This window comes from Oryzias melastigma, linkage group LG23, assembly GCF_002922805.2.
Source record: "Oryzias melastigma strain HK-1 linkage group LG23, ASM292280v2, whole genome shotgun sequence".
Lineage (NCBI taxonomy): Eukaryota > Metazoa > Chordata > Actinopteri > Beloniformes > Adrianichthyidae > Oryzias > Oryzias melastigma.
The window spans coordinates 12,127,638-12,148,629 of NC_050534.1; the positions used below are offsets into that span (position 1 = coordinate 12,127,638).

The 20,992-nt window shown below is 36.9% G+C and overlaps 1 protein-coding gene across 11 annotated transcripts in view; it reads right to left on the reverse strand.

Moving 5' to 3' along the window:
- Positions 1 to 20,992, reverse strand: part of LOC112158504 (ELKS/Rab6-interacting/CAST family member 1) — a 129,034-nt gene that overhangs the window by 5,230 nt on the left and 102,812 nt on the right. For 7 of the 11 annotated variants that reach the window (XM_024291937.2, XM_024291953.2, XM_024291961.2 and 4 more), the window contains 2 exons: positions 20,059 to 20,166; positions 13,309 to 13,494 (listed from right to left, as the gene is read on the reverse strand). In XM_024291937.2, the coding sequence (XP_024147705.1) occupies positions 13,309 to 13,494; positions 20,059 to 20,166 (294 nt within the window). Of the gene's footprint in view, positions 1 to 13,308; positions 13,495 to 19,808; positions 19,887 to 20,058; positions 20,167 to 20,992 lie in introns of those variants that run through there. The other 4 variants (XR_002921326.2, XR_002921328.2, XR_002921329.2 and 1 more) reach the window with 1 other exon arrangement.

The window sequence follows — 20,992 nt, forward strand, 5'->3', positions numbered from 1 at the left end:
GATGCACAAAGTGCAGCTTTAAAGTTGGACCTCTATACCATGCTTTTCTGAAGTCAGTCAGAGTAAACTAGATTCATATACGTATATGATCACATATTGCTAAAGAACAAATTATTTATAAAATATGAGTTATTTACATTTGTTTTTTTCCCAAAGACGGAAGTGTATACCTATAATTGCCCCGGCTATTGCTACACTGGTTGTAGTAATGGCCAGGGCTAGCGGCTGAGCTAGCTGAGTGGCAAAGCTAGCGGCTGATCACTGATAGCTGAGTGGTGAAGCTAGCGACTGAGCCCTACTAGCTAAAGGGCGAAACTAATAGCTGAGCACCGCTAGATGAGCAGTGAAACTAACAACTGAGCACTGCTAGCTATGCCGTACAGCTAGCAGCTGAGCACTGCTAGCTGTACGGCATAGCTAGCAGCTGAGGAGCGCTAGCTGAGGAGTGAGACCAACAACAGAGCACCGCTAGCTGAGCGGCAAAGCTAGCAGCTGAGCACCGATAGACGAGCGGTGAAACTAGTGGCTAAGCACCGCTAGCTTTCTGGAGAAATTGGGAGTTTGTGTTATCTTGGGGGGTGGTTCTGGCACAGCAGACTCTTCCTGAAAGGGGCTGCTCTCGTTTTGTGACATCAGCTGTGCGTGAATGGATCAAAATACAGCCTTGGAGTTGTTTATAGTGAGGAATGAACATTATAATTCATTTAGAAGCTCAAAAGTTGAATTTGCATGGTATAGACTTTAAAGAATCCTGTGGCTGTTAAAAGTGGGGCACCGTCTGAATTTAAGCTGCATATTAAGATGGGAAAAACTGGAGTTCAACTTTTTTGTTAGGTTTAATTGATCTTATTTAGTGTATTTATTTAAAAAAGACAGATCACAAAGTGTTTGGAGTTCTACATGGGTACGTTTTAGGCCCTGACTCCTTTACTCCTCACCCAAGACTCCAACTCTGTTCAAATTGAAGTTTGCTGATGACACCACTGTGATGATATTCATCAATGACACGCAGTAAAAAAAACAGCATCTGGCCGAGAGAAGTTCAGGTTACAACCAAAACACTACAAAGTAAAGGCACCCATCATGGACCAAGAAGGTTTGGAAAGATAACACACCTCCCACTGTCCAGCAGCATGGAGGAAATGGAAAGACTGACCTCCATCAAATTCCTGCGCATTTGTTTGACTGAAGATCTGACATGGTCACTGACAACGGGCAATCTGGATAAAAGAGCCCAGAAAAACTTTTTTTTTCCTTACAGATCTTAAAACAAGCAGTTCTCACCACAAAACTACAACAGAAACACAATGAAGAGCACCGTGTGGTATGCAACTGCACCAGCGAGAATAGGAGGAACCTCTCATAGGAGGACTGGACTGTTCAGAAGATTGTGGGAGCTGCACTCCCTGATCTCGACTGTGTTTTTACTGTCCGCCTGCAGAGAGAAGTCCGATTAATTAGCCAAGAGAAAACCCACACAGGACATTCTTTCTGACCCCCCTTGGAAAAAAACACCACAGTTGAACAAAATGTAGTTTAAAAACCTTTACATCCAGGCTTAGAGAGGTTTTATCAGGTGGTTGAGGCCTCTGTGAGACCGGGTCACAGATGTTCTGTCAAGAGAAGTTTAGAAAGAATAAAAGGAAGGTTCAAATCCAACGTACTGCTTTTTCACAACTTTTCCAGCAGTAAATTGAGTGTTTAGTCAATTAAAAATGACCAGAATTACAAACAAGCAATTAACGGCTAGAAAAAAGTGTTACTGGAGAAAGCTTAAAATTCGTAAAGTTTTTATTTGTTTTTCCAAGCTTAGACATAACACTCTATGCTACAATAATCTGTGCAGTGATTTTTATTTCCATACACAATCCAGACAGCTCTGGCTGGTCATGAAAATCTCAGTGTCAACATTTGATATCAGTGGTTCTAGAGCAGCTACTGCTCTGGAGGCCGTTCTCTTGGCCGTGTGCCGGTGTAAGTGAAACCTGCAGAAATCCTCCAGGGTCTCTTCAATAAAATGCTGTGTAAATATTAAATTATTAATGGACTAACAACCTTAAAGTGTACTTCTTAAATGACATACGATGGTGCATTTGATTCTGTTTCGTTTTTTGTTTTGTTCTTGATTTTATACTATTATAAACCTGCAAATCTGTCTAATTTTTTCTTCCTGAAGCATATTTATAGCTTTCATAAATCCCCAGAGTAAATCTGTACAGAAAAGTGATAGGAAGCTTATTAAAAACAGTTATGAAACCAAAGCGTTTTAAAGAACTGTATTATTTTATTTTTTGTTGCTGTTGCTAAGCAATAAACTTCAGTTTTGGGGAAAATTATGATTTAAAGACCCACTCAAATAAAAATTTTAAAATGTTTAGGAGGCATTTTTCTCACGATGGAGGATATATATGAAGAAAATAAAGATTAAAATTGCATTTCTGAATGTTTTTTCTAGAAATTGTTGTAAATCAGGAGCAAAGAAAAAATGTTGTTTGATAAAAATTGTATTTGCGACGTAGAATAGATGATCTATTCCGATGTATCCACTTGTAGACAACTAGATCCTCAAAAAGAGGTGAATTTCTGAGGAACTACTGCAGAAAACAGCAATGTTTTTCCCTCTTTTGTCTAAAAACATCATATTCATAATTAAAAAAACACTAGGAACGGATGATGACTGGAGTGAGCCTTGAAAAAAACAAAAAACGAATATTTTGAAGCGTGAGCAGCTTTAGGTTGAAGCCATGAATGTATCTGATGTGATCCCAGCGAGCGGCCGAGGAGAAATTTGTTCAAGCTAATGTGAGTGAGAGGAAGTGGTGCCAGATTCACGGCTCCTGCCAGTGTGGGAGTTTAACTGTTAGTGTGCATGACACATAGCTTTGATTTTCACATGACGTGTGCGTGACCGGGGCGCGCGGCTAAAGCGAGAGTTTGGATTTATTAGAACGAAGAAAATAACAAAGGTGAGCAGCGAGAAAAGTGTGTTTGGTGAAGACGGTTTTTACTGCAGCCATTAAAGCTCCATTATCGTGATGAATCATTATCTGGGTTACCGGGGGGGACACGCATGCAGACACTGCTGAAGGTGCACACATTCACTGGTGTTATCAGCTTGAGGACGAGGGTGTAAAGTGTGTGCGCACTGACCTCCTGACACATGTGGCAGGGCTTGAACTTCTTTGCACAGGAATGCTAATGTTTTCTAAAGAAACCGTAACTCAGCACACAGAGATAGAGACATTACCACACACACATTTGCTCAAAGACCAAAACAAAAAAAAAAAAGAGGTGGAAATGGACAGCACATGCATCATCCAACCGCACTTTATAAGTCCATGCTGCACAGGTCAGCAGCTCCGTCCGAACGCACTATGATGGCTCTTGATACAGTCTTTGATTTACAATCATTTACAAATCCGGAGCCAAACGTCTGTTTTCCATCACATGTCCACTTCATAGCTGTGCATTTTAAATAGCTGAACTTTCCCCTGCTTTGACTGATATAGAGGAAATGATATCCCCTGAATTGTGAGGTTGAATCTCATGTCTCCATTGGTGAAATATGCTTACAGGGAGGCCCACTGACCCACTTTCACGACATAAAGACGTCCGTGCTGCGGTAAATGTCACAGAGGTTCTGAGAATTCTGTAGACCCAATGTGTCAGACAGAACCGTTTGCACTGTTTTCCAATCAGCTCCTGTGTTGACATTTAAAGAAAGATGCCGTTAAAACAAAAGTAAAACAATTTTTTTCTTTAAAATATCTCCTGATGGAAATCTTAGCCTCTATTTAACTTTACAGACTAAGTTACAGGAAGCCAATACCCAGTCGTAGAAGGTTTAAAGAGGCTCCAGGCTGCTTTAAACTCAAAATTAAGAGACAGTGCAAATGGATACAGCATAATAGGCCAAGGCAGACCTCTATAATCTCTTCCTCTTTTCCTGCCGCTCTTTAAACCATTGTGGTCTAGCAGACTAAGGATGTGTGCAAATGGTTTTGTAAGCTGGCTGCTTATGGAGCACTGGGCCCAGAAGCATCGGAGCCACGTCCAGCACGGGCGGTGCGGGTAATAACGGGGACTAACGAGCTGCAGCGGGACTAGAACTAAAGGACTTGTAAGTGGAAGTGCTCCTGGATGGCCAAAAGAGTGTTTTGGAATCGACCTCTGAGGAGAATTCAAGACAGAAGTGCTTTTAGGAGTATTTTTAAAAACTTTTTGAAAGAGACGCTCACACAGAATCAGTTTTCTCATTTAACAACACAAAAATAATGATAAACACAAACAAGCTCAGACTCTAGACAAGCTGAACAAATACTTTGAGAAACTAATCTAAGTGAATAAATAAGATGACACAATATGGCAACCCAGATAAGAAAAAAACCCTCAATAAGATGCGCTTTTGAAGCTATCCAGTTGTAAAGCTTTGAGCCAGATGGCAGCTCAGACGGGGAAAATGAAGACGTTCATGGATCTATTTGTCGTCAAATGGACGCATCCGAGTGGAGCAGTGAGCCTTTGATTTGCCCATTTCACTTGCTGTATCACAAACTTATGAAAACTCAGCTTCTTTCATCTGCTTCTGATTCATCCTAAATTGAATAAAGAAATAGTCAGACATACAATTAAATTATTTTATATATGTCCCCCTTCATGAGAAAAATGCTACGAGTGGATGTTAAAACATCACACATGTTGAAAACATCACAAACTGCAGATAACTCTTAGCATGTGAATCTTTGGCCTTCGCCTGTCACTGAGGCCAGTTTGAACTCTTATAACTGACAACAGAGGAAAGAAATGGAAAAAAAGAAAATGCAGGAAAAAAGGACAGCATTCGGTGCTATAAAAAGACGAGAGGAACGGCGACGATGACTAATCAATAGAGAATGATAATAATAAGTACAACATGAAGAGGGAGAGCTCTATAGAAGAATTGATAATGAGACGGAGCAAAAGTTCAAAAAGACGGACATGTAAAAAGCAGTTGCCTGGTTTAGCCATTAAGCCTGGGTTCAATAAATCTGCATGTAAAACCAGAGGGTTTGTGTGAAACTGGCACTGAGGGTTGAACGTGTGTGTGAGCGTCTGATGACCTCATCTCTGAGTTCAATGCTGGAAAGTTCGCATAGTTCCGACATTTGTGTGGATGTTGTGTTTATAGCAGCAAACTATTGAACTCTAGTTAAAAGTAACATTTTGGTGAAGATCAGTTAAATGGTTGCATTGCTGCACATAATGTCAGCAGATAATGTGCACACTATAGTGTGTGTGTGTGTAATGGTCATTGAGGACCTCTGTGTCATGTTTGGAGAGAAAACAATCATCGTTGGAGCAGGAAGCAGAACTGCCTCTAATGAAAGCCTGGAGAGACCCCAGACCACAGAGAGGACAAATGGATGGATTTGAGTCTTTGCTCAACACACCCCCCCCTCAGACCTCCTCCTATGACTTCTCTTGTCTGGACTGGACTTCACTTTTTAACATATAAGGGTTATAACTTCCATAAGACTAAAAATATAGAGATTTGTGCTCTGAAGATGCTGAAATCATTGATGATTATGACTTTTTTTTTGCACAAAGACCGATCTCTGGCTAATTCCTAAATGTGTTTTTGCTAAAATGTAAAGTTAATTTTTCGTTAATTGTTCCCATAAGTTTTCTTTACAGGATCTGGCGGTTTTGATGCTAAACAAACAACATTTTAAAACCACTGCGACACAATCATTGGCCAGTGCAAGTCTTCACTTTTACAGCTCACACTGACAATTGGACTTTCAGCTCATTTAACATTTGTTTATCACAATTTATATAGAAAAGACCTACCAAAGAAATGTAACTTATTTTTGTTTTGTGACTTGATGTAGCCAATATTAGATACCTTTGGAAATATGTTAAAAATTCATAAATGTACAATAATATTCCTTTATTTCAACATACTAACTTTTGCAGATTTAAATTTTTGAGGTGCAATTTGTCTTAAAAAATATTTAATTCACGTATAACACATAATTATATCCGGCCCTCCAGATTATTTTTATTTTATTGTTATTAATGGACCTATGTTATCTCTCTGGCCTTAAAAGCTATATCAAAGTACTGACTATATTTTATTTTGAAGGTGTTAGATGTTCAGATTCATACTAGCACAGCTAGAATTCCACTGCCATTGTTACCCAGTATTTACAGTACACATTATCAGCTGTGATGTTTACCTTCCAGCTCTGCCCCGTCCTGTTTCTCTATGTCCTGTCCATCAAAACTCACCCAATCAGTGAGCTTGACTGTCCAACAGACAAACAGCTGCTCACTGTTCCTGCCAGTCAGTGAAGAGGGCATCGTTTTAGCAGAGGCCATCACAGCCGAGAACTGGGAAAACAGTGATAGTGTGCACTATAAAACAACAAAAATGTACTTCTTTGTCACTATACTTATGCTTTCTGAAAGGACTGTGAAAGAAAGTAAAGCCTGAAAGTTAATTTTGATATTTAAATTTTCTGTTTGGTTTACAATTTGCACCAAAGCTGGTTCTGTTATTCTTGTAGTCACTCCTTTTCCAACTTTGATGCTGCTGATTTAAATTATAAATATTTGTTTTTTTTAAATATTATTTATGAAATGAGTGAACTATATGTGTGTTTGTTTGTGATATAAATAGAATGTAATTCAGAAATGAATAAAAATTAAATTGAAATTAAAAATTTCTATTCGGAGTTAATGTTTTATACATTTTCAACAAAAAGAAAAAAGGATGAAAGCACAAGACGGAAAATTTCAGTATAAAATATTTCAAAAATAAACATTTTCCTTCAGTAGGAACTCCTACTAAGAAACTACTAAATTTTAATAGTAAAAGTTTCCTAATTTAACTTTTTTTCAAAATATTCTTAAAGGGAAATTTCAAATACAAGTTTTTTAAGTTGTATAACAAAGTTAAAATGGAATAATATTAATTTAAAATCATAAATTAAGATTTTGTGGAGAGTAAGTACATTTGCATGATGTTTTCTTTCTATTATCTCCAATGTTTTTTTTTAGTTTAAGATATATTATTTTGTTTTAGTTAACTATATGCCAGATTTGTTTACATTTTTAAAAAGAAAATTATTAGATTTGCAGAGTTTTTAGTATTTCCTTTATTTTTTATATGATTTTTTTTACTGTGTCCTCTTCTTTAAGCATATATAAAGCTACAGCAGGACGCTTTCAGATCCCCAACGCTGCAGTATTTTCTTACACCGCAGTGGCTTGTGGGGATGTACTCGCTGCATGCGCTCATGTGAGGTTAGTCCAGTTTGATTTGGCTCAGAAACGTTCAGTCTGGGAGCCGTTTCCATTTGAACTGATAGAGACTTACGGAAAAGAAGCCACGTTGAGTTCATAAGCAAAGTGACACAATGGCCAGCTCAGCCAATAACACTTCATACACTCCACCAAAACCAGGCAAATGTGGACAGTAGACATGTAAGTAACACGTAATGTTGAAGGTTTGTGTCACATTTTGCTCAAAATCTTAACAGATGCTCTGTAATGTCAAGAATTTAGGCACAAACAGCTTATTTTATGTCACTATTTCATTTAAACTTTTATTTTTTAGTGGTTCATTTGAGTTTGAACAGCAAGTCATGCAAAAACAGAAATAATCTTTGATTCAACTGACCTGAAACTCCACCATAAAAATGTCAGGAGCATAAAGACAACAGAGGATTCAAATAAAGCAGACAGATTATAACACTATTGCAGAAGAAACTGATAAAAACCACATTGAAATATGTTATCAGCTAAAGCTGGCAGAATTCACTCACTGCGGTTTAACCAAATCTGCGTGGAAGGTTTTTTTTTTGGCATCCATCATTCACACGTCCCCAAAACACAAATATGCCTCCACTTTTATCAGATGACAAAGTCCACGTTGAAAACATGCGTGAGAAATGCATCACCCCGAGTACCCCGTCACAGTGTCTTAATGCTCCCAGCCTGCTGCTGTTTGTGTGCTCTGAGATTATTATTGGTATCTGCCAGGACTGATCAAGATTTCCACTTTCACTGAGGACCTCAACAATCCAACCAGTGACTCAAATCTGGAAACAAAACCGATGAGCAAACAAATACATCTTTTTTGTTCTGTGAACTTCCAGCAGGAATGACTTTCTTTTCTTAATTTTCTTAATTTGGAGAAACACTAGGACAAAACTTGGTAAGCTGTCTGTTTGGTACTGAAATTTAAATTTAAGATGCAGTCAGAGTGCGGTGGGTGTAAATGATGTTAAATGATAAAAATACAGTAGGGGACCGTCACTGTTGGACATTTAAACCTTACTGTGTTGTAATCATAGAAAGGATTGTCTTTCTTGATTAAAACACAAAAAGCTTTGGTGGTTGGATGCTAGTACAGCTAAGCAAGAATATGTCGATTGTGGGCAGAAATATTTAAAAATCAACTCGAGTTTTTTAAAAGTGTTCTCAGTGAAATTTTAATAATGAGTATGCCATTTTTAGCCAAAATCAAAAATCAGTGTCATTTTCTAGGACATTGATTCTTCAGAGCGGCAGGAGTTCATCGGAAATTCAGCTCTGAAATGTGGATGTCGTTGGCACTGAGCAACCCACCCCCCACTTCTACGTACCGGTAATCCATCTGTTTCCATTTTCTCCTGCTTGCTTACAGTTCTTCAAAACCCTCCAAAATTTGAGCTCCAGCTGTATAGTTTTGAGCCAGAAGAAAACAAAAGCTGTACATGGATTTAGTCGTGAATGCATCAGAATGGAAGGGAGTATTTTCTACGTCACAAATAAGATCTTTTTCAAACAGCATTTTTCCTTATTCACAACGATTGAAATAAAGAAATACTCAGAAATACAATTTGGAGCTTAATTTTCTTTACAGGAGTTATGTCCTCCTATTTGATTGTAATAATACAACATTAAGCACTGCATCTGTATACTGATACAGCAACGGGGCCTCAATTTGAGTTTTGGTTGTACCCCTCCAAAGTAAAAACTAACTAATACATGTCTCATAACAACAAAAATCGCGAGGCTGACTGAACCAACGAGACTGCACTTTTAACACAAAATCTTGTTGTTTTAGTCGGGGTGAAGAGCTGCTCAAAGTGGCTCAGTGTGCTGTGCTGCCCACTAGTGGCCGGAGGTTTAGGTGGAAAACAAAAGTAAGACGCTGAAGGACGCTAATAAATAATTAATTGAGTATTATGTTGTGAGCATTTTAAATCGATATAAGTATTGCCAAACAAAATATTACAATATATCACCAAATCAATTTTTCCCGACACCTCTAGTTAAAACGCCAGAAACATAATTTTCATCACAGGTCAAAAATAATGTAACTTATGCTTTAAAGATTTTTTCTTTAATACAATGTGATTTATAGCAACAAAATGATGCATTTGAGGCCATAATTAATCACAAAAGGCTTTTCCACTGCTTTGTAGTGCTAATGTCAAAGGCTAAGTGGACATCAATAAAAACGGTTGGCTTCAGATCTTCCTTCTAATGTGCTCAAATAAACCATTAGAAGCTAGAAATTGAATCAACCAGATTTACAGACTGGACACTACTTAAAAAAAAGGTTTTCACAGAAACATGAATCCAAAAAAACAAAGAGATGCAGTTTATTTTAAGAATCAAAAAGAAAAAGATTATAAGACACCTTAATGTTGGGAGATTGAAGACACAGATGTCAAAACATACGCGATTGAGATATTTCTTTGAGATTCTCATCCAGGAGAGTTTATATGCTATAACCTAATAGCTTTATAGAGTGCCAGGCATTTTAACAGAGCCAGGCAAGGGCTTGTAAAACACACACACTCACCACAAGACACAGCCGAGAAGCTGGCACACAGAAACACGGTGGTCTGGAAGGAGCCTCAGTGTGTGAATTATGAATTGGGTCAACCAGGGCAATGGTGTCACACGACGGAGGGAAACGGGCCTGAATGAAAGAGCGGCAGTGTGTCTCTGCGATTGTGTGTCAACAGGGTTGGTGTTTCAAAAAAAAAAGCGAGGCGCCTAAAGTGGCACTGCCCAGCTGTGGGTGGACAGAGAAAAACGGAGAAGCAGGGCGATGCAAACTGTGATGTTAGGGGAAAGATCTACCCATAAAAACATAGCTGGTGATTATTTTAAAACGACGGCAGGACTGACATGGAGAAAATGAGACTGTATGAGTTGAAAGGTAGTGTTGATGGAGGCAAGGAAAAATAAAGAGAGGGGACCTCACTTCCTCGTGGCGAGAAAACGTTTTAAGGTCTTGAGTAAGAAGATAGATATGGTGTGGGGGCAAAAATAGACCAGAGAGGGTGGAAAATTCAATTTTTTGTTATGTTTTTGATTTTATCACACAATTTAGGAGGATAATGACTAGATTTTTTAAAAATATGTTTTATTCAAAGATTGGAGGCTTTTATTTTTTGTATGCAAACTTAAAAATAGTTAAAATTTGTTAAAGATACGACCAAAATGCTGTTTCTGCCCATAAAATGGATGTAGAGTAATGCCTCCAAACATTAGGTCAATTGAAAGACAACCCCCAAAAAAGATAAATAATCAAAATAATGCTAATATAAGGCTGTAAAATGAGGATTAGAAAACCTCAAATGTCCTGATTTGGCCTCTTTAAATAGTGAAACAGTTTAAAGAGATCAAATAGAAAAGTAACAGTACTGCCTTACTTAAAGTAACATATTTGTTTATAAAATACTGAAACAATTCAGCAAAAGTTTAAATTTGTCAAAGCAAAAAGTTTCCATAAATTGCTGAAATCAGTTGCAAAAAATACTGAATTAAAGAGGTTAGTCTGCAAAAACCATGAAAAGACTAAGAGAAATGAATAAACCTGAACGTTACTTGACGAGTTAGCTAAAAAATGAGTGAAAATAAATGGTAATTTCAAACAATATTACCAAAAACAGATTACGAGAGAAGAAATGTGAGAAAAGGAGCAACATTTAAAGAGGACTTATGTGCTAAATGTTTATTAAAACCACCAAATAAACCCAAAAGTCACAACTACACACTAAAAGCCTAATTATCTGCACTGCACACCTTTTGTATTCTCATTTTAACCTGTTTCTGTACAATTCTCTCTCCCTATTCAAAACTCTTGCAGTAGTTAAGCAAGTTTTCAAGTCAATTTTTAGGCTCTACGTACGACCATTGCATGTGTGTTAAAAGTTAAACCAAGCTGAACTTTGACCAATCAGAGACTTGGATTTGGTAATGACGTATGGGTAGCGTTCCTTTTAGTTCACAGAAATACCAACCATTTGAAAAGTGATCACGGAGAACAGATTAACGATTATGGTTTGTGAGCGGTTGGAATTATGGGCAAATCTGAGTTGCTTCCCTTTCTCTACGACTTCTCCCTACCATTATATTTATCCCTCCAAGCAGAGAGATGTGGAAAAGATAGTGTCTTTAAATTCAGACTCCGCTTCCGCTTGACGTCATCAATAGTCACTGGTCATTTATATTAGTACATTGCTGCAAGCGCTGTAAAGATGCATGACATCAGTTTGATAACTTTAAAAAGCCACGGATTTGGCAAGTCTTTTTATATATCGGAATAAAGCTTTGAAGAAGAAAAAAAAATCCTGAAGCAAGATTTACGAGATTTTTACCACTTCAACATTTCAAATCCAACTGTGAGTACATGCGCTAGTATAAGGTAGCAACAGTTCAGTGTGAACACTGTATGCTAAAAGCGCGTAATTCAGAGTGACACATGCTTGTGAATGTAACATTATACAGATAATCAGTTCAAACAGGGGTTAGTGATACTCGTAATAAGTGGAGGATAGAAGAGTTTCTTAAAAAAGAAGTAAATGGACCAAGATCGGGTTTACACTGGACGGGGAAGCGCCGCGAATCATGTTTATTTTCATCCCTACAGTCTGTTCAGACACAAAAACATAATAGCATTAGTCAATCGCGGCGTTTTATTGTGAAAAATTGGTTATATTGTGAAAATAAACCGTATTTTCGTATTATGTATTTTGTTGCAACTTCCTGCCAGAATTGACCCCATAGGTTAACAAGAGCGCCAAATGGAAGCGTAGAACCCGGCGTAAGAGGAACAGAATTGTTGTCCGTCTGTAGATAAATACTTATTTTCTGATTCATTTTACTAATAATTTAGTCTTTAAAGAACATCTTTTTAAGTGGGACAACTTGTAGAATTGGCGACATTTTTTCCCCACTGTTTATGTTTTAGTTTCTTTACTTACTTCAGACGTGAAATGAAACTCCATGTGGCTGCATGACCAACGTTTGCTTTTAATATTTTTAGAAATGGTTTTATAAATATAAGGTAGGACTAAAAAGCTGCAGGCAATATTCAATCTTGTTAGATAAGCTCTTACAGCTGCCCACATAATCAGTTTTAATAGAGAATGTTTTCCTTTTGAAACTAAAGAACTTCAGCTTGGAAACCACAAAAGGTCTGCATTTTTTTTATGAAAACAGACTGATGATGAAAAATGTGTATTAAAGTTTTTCTGTAATAGAGACTTGCCCTCCAATCATATAACGTGTGGCGTGATTAAGTGACAGCTTAATTTTCCAAATGTAAAGTTTACTCAAGGTGACAACAATCCTTATATCTGAAGCACCCAGAGACGTTTCCCAGCTTTAAAACACAGAAGGGCTTTCATGAAGACTTACCAAACTAAGATCATAACCACACAGTCTGTCACAGCGATCTCTAAGTGTCTACAGTTACAGTTTTCAATGCATACCACATGTAGTGGCCATGCAATGCCTGATATGTTTTCAGTATGGAAGAGGGGAAGCCATGGACAACCACGATTTACAAAACTGAATAACATACTATTTAATTTGAATGTTTGAAAACATAAGGAGCTACTACGGCAACGCGGCCTCTCCTCTCTCTGATGGTAAAACGAACACAAAGAATCAAGCCTCCGCCGGCTGCCAAAAGCTTGAAGCAGGGTTAACTCCCTGCACGGTAAATTAAAATGACCAAAAAAAAGCTTTTGCTGCATAGCCAGGCGCTGGATGACAGGTGACCTGATGAAGTAAACTCCTGCAATAATGTCAAACCCAACAGGGGGTTGGAGTGTGCCCCCCCACCAAGCGTACATACTCCTAAGTTAGAGTGCATGAGGACACAAGGTGTTTAAGAATTTAAGAGTGGTCGGTTATTTTCCCATAAAAAAACCCACATCCTCTCTTTAATGTCCTCATTTGGAGCAGAAAACAGAGTGAGGTTCTTGCCGTCGTTGAAGTTCTTCCACAGATTTTGTCCGTGGCGAGGTTTCTTACCTGTTCCTCTGTCATGCTGTGCAGCTGCGTATGCCAGGAGGCAGAGTCAGAGCGGTGATAGGCAGGGGGCGGGGCAAAGTCCTGCAGGATGACTGGGTCTCGCTCCTGACACAATGAGGTCAGATGGCTGATGTAAAGCTTCAGCTTATTACAATTCTGGTGGAGATCCAGGAGAGGAGAGAGAATCTGAGGGAGGGAAACAGAATTATATTTTTAATCTATGAAGAAGAAGAGTTTGGCTGAAGAAACACCTCAGGAACAGACGCAGGCATGCAGAGAGAAGTGAAGATGACAGCATGCAGATTCAAACATTTGACAAACATCAAAACATTTGATACAGAAACCTGAAATAAATGAAACTAATGAAGTATATGTATAAATACATACATAATGACTAAAATGATCATTTTGTTTAATGGACTCCGATAGGATTAATTCAAGATTTTACCATTTTAACCTTGGAGAACTGTTAACGGGTGATTGTAAGTATTTACATGATTTTCAATTTCTTGTATTTTTCTGATTGTCATGGGTCCCGGTGTAAAAACTCACATGTCCTAGGAATGGGAGGAGCAACGGACAAGTCTCCAGTATTATTATTATTTTTTTTTAGGATTTTTTTCTTTTCAAATTCCTAATTTTTCAGTAATTTTCAATCATGTCTTTAAGATTTTCCTGTTTTTATTTTCCATTTTGTGACATATATCAAATTTGAAAATAAAAGAAAACTACTCTAATTCATCAAGTGTTGTCATATTTTGATTTATATTGTATGATAAATACTTTTTTTTTGGGTATATTATTTGGGGTAAAAATTGCCCGTCAAAAGTGAAAGTGTTCTAGGGTTAAATCAAGACCAACTTAAGATAAAAAAAAACCTTCAAACAACCACATGTTAATTAATGCTCCTTACACAATAAAATATAAATAAAAACTCCTCAAAAACATATTAAATGAATAAAGTTTTTGTTTCAATCTCCATCGAAATTCATACAAAATAACATAAAAAGAAAATAAATCACTTGATAATAAAAATACATAACACATTATAATAAAAAATGTTAACCTATTTTTTAACCAACATGTCACCTTTTAAATTTATCTGATCTCTTCTTTATAAATTTTGTTTTTGTCTGAGGTAACAACAATATTTTTTCCTATAAATAATTTAAATAATCTTTTAATACATATAGATTTCTCCAGGTCCAGAAAAAAAGTTTTATTCAAATTATGTTTGAGGTGGAGTTTGTATGTCTGTATGGCGAACTTGACTAAACCAAAACTGAGAAATTCTAATTTTAAACCATTTTATTAGTTATTATCAAGCACTGAATGATCCTCCTTGTGAATAGTTTAAGAGTTTATTGACAGTAAAGTCACCTGTGACCTTCCCCTGACCCAGGTGAGGCTATAAACCGGCGTTTCCAAACACTTTTCGCAAGAAATGGTCCAAGAACCAGAGGGACCGGGAACTCTGGCGGTAATAGAACCGTAGTTACATACGTAACTTTGTTTTTTTTGGCACAAGAATGAAGATAGAATAATTCTTAACCATTATGTAAAGGGAAACTGAAGGAAATGTTTTGAATAATCTTGTAGTATCTTTTAAGTTAAAAAAGTGAGGTTTTAAATCAAACAGTTGTATAAATACCTTCCAAAAAAATGTTTAAAGCAAGCAATTTGTATTTTTTTAAGCATAGCAAAAAAAAGCTGAAATTTAAAAAAAAAGTACTCTTAGATTCTTTTTTAGTTTTGGAGAATGAGTAACTTTTTCCAAACAGTGTCATCCATGGTTCTAATATAAGGTTTCACATTTTCATATCATGTACCACTTGATTTAAAGTTTAATCACTAAAATTGTGCCATTGGTATAGTTTCTATTCCTTTTACTTATTACTTTAAGCGACATGAAAAAAAAAATATTTAAGGTTTTCACAAAGATTTACGTTAAACTATAAAAATACGCTTATCTCAAAGAAATCCTACAAAGGCTTACATAACATACAAAGGAGGAATTTGATTTAACATACATGTCTTTATTTAAGTGTTGTAGGAGAAAAAAACTAGTTGCACACATGTAGACGTATGAGACAGGACCCCCCAAGAGACATCGACTCCAACACAGATAAGAAACACACATCAAGATATCCTCAGTGGGGAATAGTGAGATTTAAGTGAGAGGAAGCATGTTAAGAGGCCTGTTTGTGTGTATGGGAGTTGGTAAAGTATATTTAATCCCAGCTGCATCAGTGTGCGCTCTGTGCTCATCGTCACTCAGCGAACACAAATCCATGCAGTCAGGAAGATAAGATCATATCACTCACTGAAACATTATTCTGGGCCTCTTTAACTCTTATATTTAAATAAATAAATTGCCTTTGCAGTATGCAAAATGTAAAAAAAAACATTTGTTAGATCAGTTAGATAAAATACGTTTACAATACTGTTTAAAAAAATAATGAAATTAAATAATCTGGATTTTAGACACTGAATTATTTTTTATTTTATGATCATTTTTTGTCTCCTCCATAACAATTTCAATAGAAATACTTAAAATTAGATTTTAACCTTAATTTTCTTTATACACGTCCTCCAATTTTAGAAAAATGCCACAAGAACATCTTAAAAACACAATTTTCATTGGAGTGGGTCTATAAAACAGCCTTGGTTAGAGTAATTTATGCAAATATAGTGAGCTGCTTCTAATGATGAATTAAAAGTAAGGTTGACAATGAAAATGGCTTAGCACATTGGCTCCATCTGAACCACCTTGACCTCTGAGAAGGTCAGGAACAGGCCTTCTGCTGCTGCTCAGTCAGGACTAAACACAGAAACAGTTTTACTGTTTCATACTGCAAAAATCAGGAGGAGTCTTTCTGATATCATAGAAGCTTTCACCCTGACAATGTTGAAATACATGAAAGCTGAACTTTAACATATACACTCTTGTCTTTTATTATTTTTAAATTGATGTTAATTAAATGTAAAAATTGTGATTTTTCTTTTTAAATTGTGATTTTACCATCCAAATAATGATTTCTTTACTCTGAGTTTTTCTCCTGTAAAGCACATTAAATTAAATGGAGCATACATTGTGCTGTACACTTGTCTTGCTACTTGTGATTTAGCATCCTGCTAGCGACCCTCGTGAATTTGTGTCCACAACTCCTTATCGTTAGAGTCATGGTAAGGCTATAGTTCCTTATTGTCATGAATTTGTCCTCCGTTTCCCCCTCTGATCATCAGCGAAATCCATCACCTGGGTACTAGCACTTCCTGGGTCTCCACACTACACTTCCCATCAGCCCCTGCAGTCACTCCCAGAAGCCCCACAGCCGTTTTCCATCTGTAATCACTCCCAGCAATATTTAGTCAGAGCACAGATCAGTTTAGTGCGAAGTCTTGTTTGTACCATTCTTACCCTGATTTAGCTTTGTGGACTTTTAGCTGTGCTTCACTCCTGTTCTCCTGTCTGTGCCAATAAAACCTTCTGCACTTGGATCCAGCCGTCTTAAACACTTAAAGGTTGTTACTAAACTGTTAAAAGATGCCAACCGTGTGAACAAAAACAAGCTGACCTGTGTTGCATCGGGAGTCTAACACAATCATGAGGCGTAGGTACCTTAATACCTAACCTTTATATAAAACAACATTACTCGGTTGATTCATCATCTAATGATTAACAGCTACATTAAATAATAAATATTTTATAAACTGAATAATAAGGTGGAGTTAAAAAAAAAAGTGTCTTGAAAGTTTGTGGTTGTCCACAAAGTATAGTCTCAGATTAAAAAAAAATACAGAAAAATTAACTGTAGATGAAATATAGTTATGGCTTGCTGTTTTTGTAATTTTAGTTGGGTAATTTTATGTGAACAACACAGTACTCCAAGAGGTTCAATACTGCTATTTGATCTGCTTATCATCGTAATAATCCTGCTTGTTTGTTTGATTTCTCGCTGCACATCCAATAACTTCAGAAACTGTTCATACTAATGACTACTTCTTCACAGTAGAGAAGGTAAAAGATCAAGGTTTGTGCGTGAAATTATCTCTGCTGCAATAACATAAGAATACAGGCAGATGAGCACAGCGAAAATGTAAGATGCAACTCCTCAAGAAGTTGTTCCACGCCCACAAAAACATAAAGTTTTGTGCAGCAGCCGTTCTCTTACACTTACTTATTAATTCAGTCACACAGCTTAAAAACATTACAACAGTTTTTAAGCGTTGATTACAGCAATGATATGTTTTGTTTGGGTTTTTTCCCCCTGCAATGGTCAACAAATTCAACGTGTGTGGTTAATGAGTCTGCAGTGCTTTCCAGTATCTCTCTGAGCTATAAAACAATCCCAAAGGAGGCATACATTTATACAGCACTGCAGCACGGTGTGTGTTTGTGCAGCTTTATTAGCCTCCCATGCGTCCTGACCAGGTTCTTACTGTACTATGAAAGAACTCCAAAGAGAGGCATTCAGCTGCCTGACCTCACATGGAATGAAAAAGAAGAAAAAAATCACAGTTTATGGTTAAATTATGTGAGACTTAAGCTCAAACCTCAAACCAAATTATTTGTGCATTTAATACCTTGCAGAAAACAAAATAGAGTTTTTGACTCTTGACTAATGTATCTAAGTTCAACCTATGTCCTTTTTACAAACTTTTACCGCAGCAAATATCAAAGTGCTTTAACACTGGACCTTTAAGTCTGCACCAAATTTATTTCGTCAGATGATTCACTTGTTTTGTCATTCTGATAAAAACCCAGAAAAAAAGCTAAAGTCTTCATTCACTTGCAAGTGAACCCTGGTGCGTTTCAGAAACATATTTTCCACAGGTTCACATTTTTTCAAACAAAAAAAGATAAGAGAAGTAAGCGCCATGCAGTAGAGGGAGAAAAAAACTCCCATTGCAAATTGAAAGCAGAGCAAATCTGTGAATTGTTAGAAAATCTAGACTTGGTGTAATGAGAAAGGAGTTTTCAATGTGTGCTCATCAAAGGACTTGCTAGTTCTCAGGTAGTTTGGTCTATTTGAAAGCTAAACCAGTTGCATTTTTATTGATATAGTAGAATAGATCTAAGATTTAATAGATATATTTTATGCTGCTTATAAAAATATTAAGGAGAAGGAATGAACAAAACAGGTTATTTTTTAAAAAACTAATTGTAAAAAAATCCTGTTACACCTACATGTTTTATTCAAAACACGAAAAATCCTGAGAAGTTTATAACTTTGATAGCATGTAATGTCAATGTTTCTTTTTTTTACAAGTCACTTCATTTAAAAATCCCCAAAACTGAGATTTGAACCTTTTTCTTAAACCTAAAACCCACTCACCTGGCAAAAAATAAATAAAAGTAAAATAGATATATGTATTTATAAAAAACAAAAAGTGTAAAATACCATGAAATGTTCTTAATAATGGCTAATGTGTGCTGAAAGTGCTCTCATGTGTTTCTCCGCAGCTGCCGTCTTTGAAGCATTTCATTCTCCCACTGCTGTACAGAATCCCCTTACAGGAACACTCACAATCGCTCACTGTTAGGATGAAATGTACTATGGCAAATTACCTGCCTTACAAGCTCGTAGGAGGGTGCGTGTGTGTGTGCGCATTCGTGGAGACAGAAGGAAAAAGCGATGGCATATGCATACTGTGTGTGTGCCGGTCGGCCTGCTTCTCTCAGCAGGAAGGTGCTACCTCTAATTAATAGGAAGGGTCAAACTTCAGATCCAATAGTGAACCTCTGGGCCTTTTTGCATCCTGCTGGGAAATCCCTCTGGAGGAACTGAGCTGCAGTGAAAGCAGCATGTGCTACTCATATGTGGCGCTGCCCGAGCGCTGCTCTCTCAGTAAACCCGTACATCCTGTTCATAATGTGAGGCTGCTTTCAGCGATTGCATGTTTCTAAACTTTAAGATATTTTCCATTTGATTAAAATCTTTGCGACATCAATTCACTTTGAACTGAATGACGCTGAGACATGAAATTTGCAAAGGAATTGCTAAAACTGCAACTGCAAACCAATGTTTGACATGCTTTGCAGTTTTTATACTTGATTTACTTAATCCATTTGTATTTTTGAGACGCTGCAAAGTGTAGAAACATTTTTAATAGAAAGTTGAAGAAAAAAATCATAATTCCTTTTACTTAATGGTCTGTATCAGTTTGGGCAGATTTCAGCAATAAAATACAAAGAATTCAAGATAATACTGAGTGTGGTAAAAAAAAAACAAGTATTGAATGTTGCAAAATAAAAAAAAAATGATAAAAATTACTATTAGAGTAAAAGACAACATGCAAACAAAAGCAGCATGCTAACAAAATTAAAAATTACATGTTATATAAAAAGTGGAAAAAAATTAGAGGAGTTTTCAAGACCAAAAGTCAACGATTGTATGGAATGCAGAACGTGCAAAAAAGGAAAAGCGAAAGATCCATGGATGAAACATGAATAGAATATCCAAGCACGAGCAGATCCAGACAGAAAAGACGCTCACCCTTCTGTACAATATGGCTGAGTGAGGGTGTGAAAGAAGGCATGTGATTGGCTAGGCCCAAATGCCCTCCTCATCGTCCTATTGGTTAGTTTAGTCCAGCCGCAGCGTGAGTTCAAAAGGCAGGAAGTTAGTTTGAGATAGTTAAAAAGTAAAGAACAAGCTGGAGGGGAACAAAATACTGTCTGGTGATGACAAAAGCCAAAGCAAATTACAACAGAATTAAGAAAACATTATTATCTGAAAGTCTCACCTGATCCGGAGAGGGCTTGTGATTGTTGGGCAGCTCTGAGTTTGGAGACGCCACCTTCAGATGGTCGTCTTCGTAGTTATCTGCCATCAGCTTCATTCTGTTCTGCGTCTGCAGAGAGATATAACCAAGCAGACATCTATAAGGAGGACAGAGTTGTAAAGTATACTTCTACAGACAATGCTTCATGTCGACAGAGAGATATTTAGCCAGATAAAGAACAACAGCTAAAGATAGAGCTCAAATCTCCAAAATTATTTTGCAAGAACACATTTTTGTGCTTGTGTCCCCCCCAAAACATGTATGATTAAAGTTTGTTTTGATATGAGTGTGTAGTCTCTGTGTTGCCCTGGGATGAACATTTCCCTAACAATGGCTGGGATAGGCTCCAGCAACCCTGTGACCCTAAAAAGGATATAGCAAACTTGGCAAATGGATGGATGGATTTTGTTCTTGGACACTTGTGGAGTTTTCCGAATGACATTCACACGTTCACATCAAGACAAAAAAAAGCTCTTAGCCTGAAATATTTTAAAACGTTTCCAATCTTTTTCTGGCTACGGATCAGTTTAATGTCAGTCAATATCTTCACAAACCAACCTGTACGACGCTGAAGTTGGCATTTTTTTTTAACTTCCAGTGTCCCTTAACTTTTGAGGACAAAGTTTATCTCCATCCTCTGTAAGATATTAAAGTAAGGTTTATTTGTACTCTAGATTTCAAGTGGAAAGCATTAAAATGTGATACAGATTTTCCCTTAACTCATAACAGTCAAAGTGGAAGCTAAATAATCAGATTAATTTCAGCCTCGCTCGACTTTTAAGATGCGACGGATACATTAAAAAAAAAGTATTTTGACTAAATATCAACCAATTAAACACATTTACAGTACCAGCAGCATCATAACATTAGACAGCCGGCTGCTGAATATTATGCA